The 14,452-nt window shown below is 43.4% G+C and overlaps 1 protein-coding gene across 1 annotated transcript in view; it reads right to left on the bottom strand.

The window, feature by feature from the left end:
- Positions 1–14,452, bottom strand: part of aff2 (AF4/FMR2 family, member 2) — a gene marked incomplete at its 3' end in the record, with an annotated part of 322,371 nt that overhangs the window by 79,319 nt on the left and 228,600 nt on the right. Inside the window, exons 8-9 of the mRNA XM_079839776.1 lie at positions 13,661–13,712; positions 10,188–10,225 (exon numbers count right to left, since the gene is read on the bottom strand). Of these exons, the coding sequence (XP_079695902.1) occupies positions 10,188–10,225; positions 13,661–13,712 (90 nt within the window). The remainder of the gene's footprint in view (positions 1–10,187; positions 10,226–13,660; positions 13,713–14,452) is intronic.

Raw genomic sequence — 14,452 nt, 5'->3', positions numbered from 1 at the left:
ACGCAATCACAGGCGCATCGCTGAGCAGTGCTAGATGAGCAATTTAGGTTAAAAAGAATATAAGGTTTTTTGGGGGTTTTTTTTCAGAAAATGACAGATGGTTTCTCTAGATAAGACTCTATTCCTCGTCTGGGATCGTGCAGAGCCTCTGAAGCCCTTCCTTTGAAACTGCATTGATTTGGACCAGTTTGGACTTCAACATTTTGGTTGCCATTGAAGTCTATTGTGTGGAGAAAAGTCCTGGAATGTTTTTCTCTAAATTTATTTTCGACTGAAGAAAGAAAGACATGAACATCTTGGATGAGATGGAGTGAGTAAACTATCAGGAATTTTGAAGTGAACTAATCCTTTAAACTCTTTGTAAATAATATTTTATTTAAAAATATGCACACATTCACTCTTGTAAGTATGTCTAATATGTCAAAAATGTAAACAAAATAAAGTGGGTTTCGGTCCACTTTATATTAGGTGGCCTTAACCCAAATTTACCCTTAAACTTACCCATCCCACCACAACTGTCCCTAACTGTACCCTTAAACTTACCCATACCCACAACTGTCCCTAACTGTACCCTTAAACTTACCCATGCCACCACACCTGTCCTTAACTTTACCCTTAAACTTACCCATGCCACCACACCTGTCCCTAACGTTACCCTTTAACTTACCCATACAACCACACCTGTCCCTAACTTTACCCTTAAACTTACTCATGCCACCACACCTGTCCCTAACTTTACCCTTAAACTTACCCATACCACCACACCTGTCCTTAACTTTACGCTTAAACTTACCCATGCCACCACACCTGTCCCTAACTTTACCCTTAAACTTACCCATACCACCACACCTGTCCTTAACTTTACGCTTAAACTTACCCATGCCACCACACCTGTCCCTAACTTTACCCTTAAACTTACCCATACCACCACACCTGTCCTTAACTTTACCCTTAAACTTACTCATGCCACCACACCTGTTCCTAACTTTACCCTTAAACTTACCCATACCACCACACCTGTCCTTAACTTTACCCTTAAACTTACCCATACCACCACACCTGTCCTTAACTTTACCCTTAAACTTACCCATAGCACCACACCTGTCCCTAACTTTACCCTTAAACTTACCCATACCACCACACCTGTCCCTAACTTTAACCGTATCCCACCTCAATATCAGCAAAAGTGTGTGCAATACAATATTAACACAATAAGTACATTGTACTTATTTTGTGATGCAAGTACATAGTAGTTAAGGCCACCTAATATAAAGTGGGACCATAATGGACATAAAATATATAAAAGTTATATAAAAAACACTAAAATATAAATATAAATAATAAAATATAAAAAACAATAAAAAGCACACAAATTAAAACTGAATATATAAAAATAAAACCTAGTTCAAAATAGTACATAGATAGTGAAACAATATATTTTTTTTAAAGAATTTTAATATTAAAATAACACTGCTTTGAAATTATGTGCACTGATGGATCATGCCCAATAAGACTAGGATTATTTAGGATGTATTTATAAGTAAACATGGTTTAATTTGATTTCAATTAACTTTTTTTTGGTCACACTTTATATTAGGTGTCTGTAACTACTATGTACTTATGTGTTCATAATGTATTGCAAAACTCTATTAAAAGGGAAGGGAATGGTCAACAGTGTAATTACAGATGTAATTACAAAGATTAGTTATAGATGTAAGAAAAGGTAATTTTAATCATATAAATACAATGTAAAACATGAATGTACATAATAAGTGCACTGTAAATTATGAATTTAAAGTAGTTAAAGACACTTAATATAAAGTGGGACTTTTTTTTTCCAAACTCCGCAACAGTTCAAGAGAGCCAATAAAAAGCCGAAGGCACAGCCATGCAGACATTCACGTTCTTGTGTAAAATATTTGAAAGTATGTATCATGCTGAAAGTGTCATATCGAAGCAGACTCTGTTTTTTATAACACCTGTGTCGTGTCGCACACCACTTATGATGACATAACAATTGCAAGGTGTGACTGTCAACAAGCGACTCCAGTGGTAAAGACTCACATGTTATTCCTAGTGTGGCCTGAGAAAATAATTACACACATAGAATGGCCAGTAATTTTCACAGTCTGTCTGGCTTTTAGCTCAGATTTGAACCGCAGAGTGCCTGCTTCTGGATTAGCTCTTGCTTCAAGGCCTCCCCTAACTCGGGGGACTACCCGTCTCACGGTCGTGTGAAAGGCAGGCGGTCATGTAGGCAGTTTGCTGCAGTATGGAGCCCAGGGCTGAACTGTAGGGTATGTTTTAATAGGCATATTCCACTGTTAGGACTGTGGCTGCTGGAATTGGGGCAACCCTCACAAGCCCTGGCAGACATCTCACAAATGTCTCAGTTCCATGATAATTACAGCACAACAAGCTCTTCCAACGCTAGTCCTATTCCAGCAATGATTTGTGACCTTTAAGAAAATTGGAATATATTTTAAAATGTAATTTATTCCTGGACTGTAAACCCAAATCAGTTGGCAAAACAAAACAAAAAAAAAATATTTTGCCTAAGTATTTTTTAAGTTAGGAAATGTAAAGTTTAAGTAAGCAGAACTTCCAGATTTTTATTTTGTAATCATACATTTTAATAGCTCTGAACTTGAAATATGTGATTAAGATAATTCATACATTTATTTTTTAAATTTTTAGGAGTGGAAACTTTACTAGCATTAACTAGCTAATTCAATAAATGCCACCTTGCTAATTGTTTACACGTTGATTTGATAACATTAGCATAGCACTTGCTGAATGAGCACAGCAATATAAACCATTTAACATATATCTGTTCTCAAACTAAGCTCTGCTCCACTCGTCACCATGATGGAAACCCTACAAAGAAAACCCCAACATAACAGAACTTTCTAAACTAACATAACATAACATTAAACACTACTAAATCTCCCACTTAACGTTAATCTGGCACAAAAAAAAACACACAAAAAAAAAACATGATTCCCTTTCGAAAGGGAACTCGCGCTGCGTCAGCTGACGCTACGGGGAACGCCTCCAGCGTGACAGGTGCCTGAAATCACAATTACAAAAAGTCAATCCTATTGACCGGCGACAGCCTATGACGTCATCAAGGAGCAACCAGGAAGTATAAAAGGGCGCCTTGCCAACATGACAGTATCTTTTTGTCTTCAGGGACTGTTAGCCGATTTTCACGTAAAGCGTCAAAGAAAGATAAAGCAATCAAAGATGAAGTGTGCCCAGAAACAACGCCACTTCCGCAGATGTGTGGACCCGTGTACCAGGTATCTTACACCTGAGGATACACACACACTCTGTGTGTACTGTCTGGGTGAGGAGCATGCACGGGAAGTTCTCGAGGGAGCTTCCTGTGCAAACTGCGAGCGTTTTCCCCTGAAGACACTCCGCTCTCGTCTGGCTCTCTTCTCGAGGGGAGAGAATTCAGCATCTGGGGACGGCCCCGCTCGAGCTGAGGCTGAGCGGCGTCTGAAGTCCTGGGGTTCCCAGATGGATCTGGCTTGTCGTCTGGAGACTGGTGTGGTGCTCGCAGATGACGATCCAGATCGCGAGGGGCAGACATCGGAGGAGGAGCGGGATTTGAGCTCCTCCTCCTCGTCTGCGGCTCTTCCAACTGAGCAAAGGATGGATGAAGAGGTTGGTGAGTCAGCTGAGGCTGAAACCTCACATCCATCCTGTCCCATGTACGGGGAGCTGGTGGAGGTCATGGAGCGTGCTGCAGGTAGACTGCAGCTGCCGTGGCAGCGCGCGAGGAGAGAGGTCGTGCGTCCAAATCGTTTGGATGATCTTTTTCTCTCCGCTCATGACCGCCCAGCTCCCGGGAGTCTTCCATTTCTTCCGGATCTCCATCAACAGATCTCGAAGGGATGGAAGAAGCGGTATTCAGCCCGCATCCATCGGCATCAGCGAGCTAACTTCGCTGATATCGAGGGATTGGCTGAGGCTGGATATGTGTCGTTGCCGCCCGTGGATGAGACGTTTGCGAACTATCTCGCCTCTGGGCGGCCATCGACACTGAGGTCTCCCACCCTGCCGACCAAACCGCTTAGGACAACATCACGGTTGAACGGCAGGGCGTACATGTCAGCGGGTCACGCTGTGGCGGCTTTACACACCATGGCGGTGTTACAAGCCTACCAGGCGGACCTGCTGAGGGACCTCGATCAGGGGGAGGGACTAACCCCTGATGCGGTGACCGAGTTGCGCCGGACCACGGATCTCACTCTCCGGGCTGCCAAACAAACCGCGTTTGCCATCGGTCATTCGATGGCGGCGATGGTAGCCACGGAGAGACATCTGTGGTTGAACCTGGCGGACATCGGGGAGAAAGAGAAGTCCTTTCTCCTGGATGCCCCGGTTTCGCCCTCTGAACTTTTTGGCACCTCCGTGGAGGCGGTGGTCGGAAAGTTCAGGGAGGCGAAGGCGCGCTCGGCGGCATTTAGAACATGCATCCCGCTGAGGTCCGGGACCGCGCCCAGGCAGCCGGGTGTCCCTGGCCCGTCACGATCTGAGGACTGGAGACGGGACCAGCGAACCAGCGTTGCCTCTCGAGCGCCCCCTCCGTGGAGGACTGGTGCGCAGAGAAGGCGGGACACCCGCAACAAGAAGAGGAAGGAAGCCGGTGCTGGTAACCGGAACCAGCGTAGGCAGCGGACTCCGCCTCCCAGGGCGCGCAGATGAGCGCTGCCTTTTTCCCTTCCTCCTGTGCTCCGCCTCCCCTGGGCGCTTTACATCAGGCCGGTGGGCCAATGATGAGCAGAAAATGTAAGATTCTGACGGCCCGCCTGGTTTGTTTGGTGAAAGTGCCCCCCTCAGGATGGTGGTCGTATACTAGCTTGATGGCTGGTTTGAAGCGCAGAGAAGAGCGAGTGGTGAGTCCCCCTCGAGAAGGGTGAAACATTTTCTACTAATGTTTTCAGGACTCCGTTTTTCGCTCTCCTGAGAGGGCTCGGGGGATTATGGAACATCGCTGGACATTGCAGGGCCTGCAGCTCCCCGTGAGTAAGCTAAGAACGATCTTCTTTGCAACATTATATGTTTGTGCATAATGCTATACTTTAGCTAGTAGAGATCTACCGCCTCTCCGTGTTATCTCTATCACTTATGTGAGTGTTTGTATTTGCCGCTCTTGCTCGCGGGCTTGTGGCGCGCGGGGGCGAGTTGTTTGTTTTCCTAGCTTTAAGTATAAAGTAGCATTACGACCGGGTTAAGCACTAATGCGTGAGCTGTAGTGAGATCTGCGCCCAGCCCTGTTGGGCTTTTAAATGGGTTTCGGGGCCCCGTTGTTTATGTAAGGGGTGATAATATTTCTTTCCTGAGCCCTGGGTAGATCTAGTGCAGGTTTAGCACCGCACCACTTGGCCTAGGCTTTGCTAAGGATGGGGGGTGCTTCCTTTAAAAGCAGGTTTGTCGCCCTAGGCCTGTCTTTAAGTATAAGAACAGTGCATGTTTTTCTGCATCCTTGATTCAGCCTCCTCTTATTACAGAGTAGTCCGGCCAAGGCCCGCCCCCTTCTCTGCGTTCTGGGGTTATTTAGTAATGCAGTGTAGGTGTTGCAGCAGGGATAGCGACCTTGCCAGTGGTCGTGGGGCCGGGCTGAGCGTCTTTCGCTGTGTGCGTCTAAGACTTTAGTTTTGCTGTGCCCAGCCTTTCAGAGCTGGTGTGGCCACCACCTTCTGGTGGCCCCCGGCCTCATCCTGGAGGATGGTACGGCCGGTGGGTTACATTTTTGTATGATGTGTTTTACCCTCTGCTCTATGTCCTCTGCTCCACCTTCTTTAGGGCTCGGGTCGAGCTGAACATCGCAACCTTCTGCAAAAAGCGGCGGTTTGATCGAATGCTCCCCTGAGGCCCGAGCATTACCAATGGCTGACGTCCTTGCACGAACGGCAGACCGCTGTATGAGAAAGTAAGGCGGCCGCCCTGAAGCAGGTGACGTAAGTTGTACTCCCCTCGCTTTAGAGGGTTCCTAAGCATTTGTTTGCTGAGTGCACTGCTGTTGGCAATGTGATTAGGTTCATGTCTGTAGGCACTGCCCTGTGAGACTGCGCTATCGCGGAGGCCCTTTAGCCTCTGGGATGGAGCCAGCCCCAGGTGCGGGCAAATGAAGGCCAGCTAGTTGTGAGTAGCCAGCTTGGGCAGTCTGGGCAGCGGACTCTAGGACAAGAGAGTCTCGACGTCGTGGCCCATAGGTGGGCCCCGGAGGATTTTTTCCGTCGACGTCAACTTCAGCAGAAACCTCGTCAACTAGTAGGCCCTCTTTGGCCTCCTTGGGGATGAGTCCCCAGGTGATAACTGGATGTCCAGTTCTTCGTCAGCAGCAGACAGCTACTGTCAGCCCGGGTGCAGCAGCCAGCCTTCTTCTATCCGCGGCAGGGTTCATAGAACCTGCAGACCTCCTATTTGGAGGTAGGCCCTGCCAGGCCTCCCTGAGGGGTAGGCTCCCGTTTTTGGGTTACCCTGGCTCAGAAGGTAGGCCCTATCAGGCCTCCCTGAGAGCCTGCTGTGAGTAGCAGGCCTTGCCCGGTCTCCCCCGAGGGGGTATTCCTGGGCATTAGTCCCTCGACGGCTGGCACGAGCTGCTAGTAGGTGGTAGGCGCTACCAAGCCTCCCTAAGGGCCTGCTGTGGGGTAAGCAGGCTCACTGGACCTCCTCTGAGGGGTTGGTCCCGGGCCCCAGTCACTGGATGGCTAGCACAAGCTGCTAGTAGGTAGTAGGCCTCACCCGGCCTCCCTGAGGGCGAGTTCCCGGTTCCCAGTCTCTGTGGCGGTGAGCACGGAGTGCTAGCAGGTAGTAGGCCTCACTAGACCTCCCTGGAGGACTAGCACGTTCTGCTATCAGGTGGTAGGCGGCGAGCCTCCCTGAGATCGTTCCCCGGTCCCCAGTTCCGGTACCACATGGTAGCATGGGTTGCTTACAGGTAGCAAGCGGCACGGGCTTCCCTGGGGGATTCGCTATTGGATTGTAGGCCTCATCTGGCCTCCTCTAAGGACATGTTCCAGTTTCGCAGTAACTAGATGAGTCTAGTCACTGTGAAAAAGCTATCTCTAGCGCACCTATTGTCAGGTGGCAGGCCTAACTAAGCCTCCCTGAAGGAACGCCCAACGACTAAACAGGTGGTAGGCCTCACTAGACCTCCCTGACGGAGCGAGTCCCTGTTCTCCCAGCTACTTCGAGGGCTAGCTCGACTGCGGTCAGGTGGTAGGCCTGCTACGCCTCCCTGAGGGCGAGCTCCGTGGTTTGGACACGCGAGCAGTCGGCACAGGTTACCAGGTGGAGGCCCCTTCTGGCCTCCCTGGGGGACGAGTTCCCCAGGTGGGAACACATAACTGGCTTTACGCTGACAGCTGGTGGTCACCTGCTATCAGGCGCCGGTTTCTAGCCGGTAGCACCTGAAGGCGGTGTTCATACCCTAGCATGACGAGACGATGCTGCTACTATGCGGTCCCTACAGGAAGGGACTCTCATAGATCGCCTACAGCATGGTTACCTACCAGGCAGGCTTGGGAGCTCCTCTCAAGTGAGAGTCTTCTGTGAGCTGATAGCCGCTTGGCACTGATCCGTCGGTTGTAGGCCCCTCGAGGCCTCCCAGCAAGGATCAGCCTGTAGGCCTGTTCTGCCTCCTGAGCACGTTTTAAAATAAGTGCTTGGTAGATCCTAGGATCGAGCGGCTAAACTCCCCTCGCTAGCAAGGGTTAGAAAGCACTTCGCTGAGCGCTGCTCTCCAGGATAACCCGTCTCTGAGGTCCGGCTGGTGGAGGACACTGCCTTTTTGCAGTACCCTAGCAGGATGTCTCTCCGGAGGCAAGTACCAGAGGCTCTGTACTTAAACAGACAGGGGTTGGCCAAACTGACGTGTCCCACATAGAGGTCGCTAGGTCAGGCCTCCCTGGTGGCATTCGATGAATTCTTCCCGAATAGTGACTGGCACGGGTTCCCTCGGGTCCCCTTGCCACGTTCCCTTAAAGGAACCCCTTCTGTCGAATGGGCTGGTTCCAGGCCTTCGAGCGGCCAGGGTAGGACTTCATATGGTATGCGAAGGTTCCTTCTCAGGTTTATAGCTTGGGCTTTGACCGTAGGGAGCGCTGTCACTGACAGCCTAATGTGACCAGAAGGGGAGTGGTTCAGGCATTTCAGTTGAATTTGCTTGTCCTGACAGTTGTCACTGCCAGTGGGCATGCACTCCTTTCGGCATGGCGGCGTTGGTATATCGTTCCCCGTAGCGTCAGCTGACGCAGCGCGAGTTCCCTTTCGAAAGGGAACGTCTCTGGTTACGTATGTAACCTATGTTCCCTGAGAACAGGGAACGAGACGCTGCGTCGCTTTGCCATGCCGCAAGGCTTGCCTGCCAAACAGTCCCTTCAGACGTTTAGATACTGTCATGTTGGCAAGGCGCCCTTTTATACTTCCTGGTTGCACCTTGATGACGTCATAGGCTGTCGCCGGTCAATAGGATTGACGTTTTGTAATTGTGATTTCAGGCACCTGTCACGCTGGAGGCGTTCCCCGTAGCGTCAGCTGACGCAGCGTCTCGTTCCCTTTTCTCAGGGAACATAGGTTACATACGTAACCAGAGACGTTTTGGCATTTACTGTCCCTTTTGAGTGTCATGGCAAAGCATGCTGGGAAATAGAAATCCCAGCCCAGTTTCAGTTAAATTTAAGTTTGTCTAAATGAAAAGAAACAGGTTCATAAAACGTAAAACAACAAAACAATTCAGATGACTAAAAATGTGTCTCAAAAGAAAAAAAAATAGTTCTAAATACTCATAAAAGTTCATTTGTTTTAACTAATGTGTTTAACTTGAGTTGGCTCTACTCAAACCAATTAATTATTTTGAGCGTTAGGGTTTACAGTGTGATGCAAAGCATCTTCAGTGTCACATGATCCTTCAGAAATCATTCTAATATGCTGATTTATCATATTATTATCAATGTTGAAATATATAATAAACACAATAGGCAGCAATAAATACTGGTTTCTTCTACCACTAGTCAAATTTAAACTTCCTGAACAAATCCATTCAGTGCTGTAAACCACTATTACTGTAACCATGCTAAACCAACACCCACAATCCCCTCCTCTTGTTTCCTGCAGCAGCCCAGCTCTCACCTCACTAACTGCAGCTGGGACATACCTCTGCCCCTCACCCGGAGCCTGGAGCCTTTGGCTCTCACCCACTACAGTGAGAACAGCAGCGCACCAGAAACGCTTCCAACACCTCCAGTCCCAGATTCCCACTGTGGGAACACGGCTGTAGGCCATGCTTTCTCTCTGTCTCCTTAATGAGGCCCCATTTGCACCTCCTTTTCCCAATCCCAAGCCATCAGGACCACCACCACAGATACAAATGAATGCAGGAATGCCGTAATGCTATGGAAGCGCGTCCTTGACTAAAGCTAGTGGACGGATGTGATCTCGGGAGGAGATGGGAATGGAAATAATTAGAAGATCATTATAAGCAGAATTGGACTTTTGGAAGCCAACAAATGAGCAGGTATACATAATTATGTGAAATGCAGTATGAAACGGCCTTCTCAAACTATAATAAACGTATAATGTGACATATTTCTGAGCTAATAAAAACAATGCACAGTGATGCATGAAAAATTAAGTTGGATTGCAATTATTAAAATTTATCTTAATGCTTACTACAACACGTTAATGTAGTAAGCTTTAAGAGAATGTAAAATATATAGTAATAAATCAATTATATTAAACTAAAATTGATATAGAAAAAAAATACATTAAATGTGTTATAGGATGGATGGATGGACGGACGGATAGATGGATGGATGTATAGATGGATAGATAGATAGATAGATAGATAGATAGATAGATAGATAGATAGATAGATAGATAGATAGATAGATAGATAGATAGATAGATAGATAGATAGATAGATAGATAGATAGATAGATAGATAGATAGATAGATAGATAGATAGATAGATAGATAGATAGATAGATAGATAGATAGATAGATAGATAGATGGATGTAAGGTGTTATATCATACACATCAGCATAGACAGTACTTTATGCAAGCGATTACATCCTAAACTCCGTCTCTACAAATAACCTGCTGTTTACCCAACAGCCACACCAGCAGCAGTGCAGAATAACAAATGAATTGGACTTGATTAGTCACTTACTTGAGAGGAGCACTCCTGGGCTTGGGCTTCTCAGCAGCCTGTGAATAAGACAACAGCGACAGCCCATCAGGTTAAAGGTCGATACCATGTGGAGAGAGAGAGAGAGAGAGAGAGAGAGAGAGAGAGAGAGAGAGAGAGAGAGAGAGAGAGAGAGAGAGAGAGAGAGAGAGAGAGAGAGAGAGAGAGAGAGAGAATAGCAAAATAGAAAGATCAAAATGTTGAGTGTTTGCTGGGGGAAATTTATATTGATTTTCTCGGATGGAGATTCTATTCAAGCAGAGCATTTGTAAATTCCTGTGATTTCTTGAGTTCACGCTAGTGTTTAGTAATTCAAGTTGCTCATATGTAGTATCTATAGTCTTTCCTAAGGCAAAAATAGTAATTAGTACTCCTGGCAACCCAATATATAAAGAAATACAAGAGCATATGCAGTATAGAGGAATCTCATGCTTGAAGATAAAAACGAATGAAAACATCCAGGACACATTTAACCAAAATATAAAAACGCCTTACATTTTAAAAGACTAAAAGACTTAAGATTGAATGTCCAAATGTTTCCACTTGTTTTTTTTTTGTTTTTCAATTTTCACTATTGTAATTTTCATGTGATTCTAATCACAATACAAAAAACATGAAACAAAATACAAAGCAAAACAAACAAAAAACATGAGGAAAAATAAGAAAAAAACAAAACACAAAACAAAATAAGAAAAAACAACAGAACAAAACAAAATACAGAGCAAAACATGAAACGAAACAAAACACGAAGCAAAATAAGAAACAAAACACGAAACAAAACAAGACAAAAAATAAGAAACACACACACAAAAAAAAACAATGAAACAAAATACAGAGCAAAACAAGAAGCAAAACAAAACACAAAAAGCAAAATCAAAAAAGCAACGCAAAATAACAAAAAAACACTAAATACAAAGTAAAACAAGAAACAAAAGAACACACAAAAACAAAATACAAAGCAAAACAAGAAACAAAACAAAACATGAAGAAAAAAGAAATACAAAGCAAAACAAACAAAAAACATGAAGAAAAATAAGAAAAAACACAAAACAAAATAAGAAAAAACAACAGAACAAAACAAAATACAGAGCAAAACATGAAACGAAACAAAATACAAAGCAAAACAAGAAGAAAAATAAGAAAAACACAAAACGAAACAAAAAATAAGAAAAAAACAATGAAACAAAATACAGAGCAAAACAAACCACGAAGCAAAAAAAAAAAAATACAAAGTAAAACAAGAAACAAAAGAAAACACAAAAACAAAATACAAAGCAAAACAAGAAACAAAACAAAACATGAAAAAAATAAATACAAAGCAAAACAAAACACGAAACGAAATACAAAGCAAAACAAGAATCAAAACAAAGAACATGAAACAAAATACAAAGCAAAACAAGAAACAAAACAAAACAAAATACAAAGCAAAGCAAGAAACAAAACAATACAAAATATGAAACAAAAAACAAAACAAAACAAAAGAAACAAAACAAAGACCAGCTTGAACTGTTTAATGATACAAATGAATGTTCAGCAGATTTGATTGGTAAAAATGTTAGAAAATTAAGTTTTGATTATGAATTACAATTTAATTTGATTGAGGGAAATTCTATAATGTGTGGTCTGTCAAGCAATCTCTTCACTCAGTGAGATGAATTTCCTGAATGAATCTGCACATGTTCCTCTACCACAGCGAGCTGTTTATTGGGTCTGAGCTGTACGTTTGTCACAGTGACTCCTTTGGCTAAGTGCTAAGCGCTACTTTCAGAATCAAATCTCTCAAGGTAAATGGGGATATATTGAGATATCTAGCGCTACAGATGAACACAGCAAAGGCAGAGACGCAGGTTTTGGGTTTAATGCTGTGGCCATTGATCTGTGTACAGTCCATTTATCATTCAGGGAGGGAGCCAGTGATCTTCACAGTGTATTAGATGAAACAACTCAGATCATCTGTCACAGGCCCTCTTATTGCTGTTTCCCTCTCAGTGGGGAATTTGGGCTCATTCCAGGCTGCTCGCAGATGGATGTTGCTAGGCAACGTGGTTGGGGGCCGTTGCTGTCGGCGATGGCGTGCGTATGTAAACCCACACGCAGCCAGGGACATACATACAGGTACACACACGTGCACACGAGCTGTTATGAATGTCAGGTCTCCTCCATCATGAGCATGAGGAGTATTTGGGCACTTGCTTTAAGGGTTATGTATGTGAGAAACAGAGGAAGGAGATTTTATTTTTTCAGAGGAGAGGGAGAAAGTGATTCGGTTCACATTGGCGTTTCCAAAAAGCCGGTGTGACGGAATGGTTTAAGCACGGCGCCTGTTCAAATCAACACAGGGCCACAGCCATTTCAAACATGATCAATGTGTGCCATGTCAGACCTCAAATATTCAATTCACAATGGAATAGAGGATAAAAAACTATTTTATGGCCAAAACAACAACAACAACAACAAAACAAAAAGTATGATTAAGCTCTGAAATAGCATTTCTATTTCAATTTAGGTGAAACACAGGTCAGGTAAGCTCAAAAATATTATTTTAATTAAAAACTTTAATAGTCCTTAACATTTAGTTATGTGTAAAGCATTTACTACTATCCATTTTAATTTGAAGGTTGATAAAAGTAATTATTAGATTATCAAAAAGTAAACGGAGACATAATTAACAATCTTTGCTATATTATGTTCAAGAGCAATTACTATTATTGAGTTGTTTATTGGGACCTCGACGGATAGATGATATTTGTCATTTTTGAACTATTTAACCTAGATAATTACTTTAAATATGGTGTAGTTAATGTGGTAAAAACAACAACAACCTAAAGCTCCTGGACTTTGCAAGTGAAATTGTTGCCACTTTCAAGCTAAAAGTGTTTAATGCAATTCATTAAAATAATATTTTCAGGTGGTGAAATTTTATTTTATTTTATATTTTATCTTATTTGCTTATGCCATTACGAAATAGAAATAAATGGAGATTATTGGAGTTTATGCAGCCACTGTGAGAAAGAGGCAAAAGAGGCAACACACACACACACACACGCACGCACACATGCGTGTTCATTATCCTCCACTGCAGTTCCTGTCATGCTGGTCACACAGAGGTAAATGTGTGTACTAGTTGTGAATGCCTCTAAGCAAATTGCATGTCTATGTATGTACAGTGTACATCATATATATCTGTGAGAAAACAGAACAGGCTTCTTTTAAATTATTTATGAGACATTAGACCCTATAGCAGCAGTCATGTTGCTTGATAGTTTCTGATTCTCAATTCGGGAAGATGAAAGAAATACATTTTTTCAAATGACCTGTACTGTATAAGGGTCATCTGTCATTATCCGCAATGGTTTCATTGATATGTTTGTGTGTATATGTATGTGTGTTTGCTCATGGTAAGACTTCAAGTGGTTTAGACTGTCCTTTGCTGTAAATGTCTGACTCTCAGTTACCTGTTCACTGTCCTCTTCATCACTGCTGATTTTCAGGTCATCCTCAAGCATTCTGCAAAAAATATGTTTAAAAAAAAGTTTTTAATGACACAGTGATGAAGTATGAAAATTAATTGAATTATAATGAACAACTTCAATTATAAGTTAGTGGTGAATACTTCTTGTAGGATTATTTCTTACAGTAATAGTAACAAGGATAGATAGACAGACAGGGAGACAGCGATAGATAGATAGATAGATAGATAGATAGATAGATAGATAGATAGATAGATAGATAGATAGATAGATAGATAGATAGATAGATAGATAGATAGATAGATAGATAGATAGATAGATAGATAGATAGATAGATAGATAGATAGATAGATAGATAGATAGATAGATAGATAGATAGATAGATAGATAGATAGATAGATAGATAGATAGATAGATAGATAGATAGATAGATAGATAGATAGACAGATGATAGATAGATGGAACAATGGCATGACATCATCCAGAGAGGTGGCTGACCCACATGTCTATCGACACTCTTTCAAAGCCTTAATGCCAGCAGAACACACCACAGTCATGAAATAAAGACAAACAGACGAATGTTCCTCTAAAACTAAAACAATAAAAGCCCTTTATAAGAACAAAATGTGTTTATGGTTTAGTTTTCTATGACCTAAGCTGTCGTGCAGGACTGTAGATTGAGAAGGACTTTGAACAAAACTACCAGTCATTACCCTCGTAATATCTAACAGATGCTGAGAAAGACCTACATAGGACACCAGGTGCTGAAAGCACAGC

Source organism: Gobio gobio (genome assembly GCF_949357685.1).
Source record: "Gobio gobio genome assembly, chromosome: 16".
Lineage (NCBI taxonomy): Eukaryota > Metazoa > Chordata > Actinopteri > Cypriniformes > Gobionidae > Gobio > Gobio gobio.
Note: the sequence above shows the minus strand (reverse complement) of the source record. Positions and strands in the feature narration are given on the sequence as shown.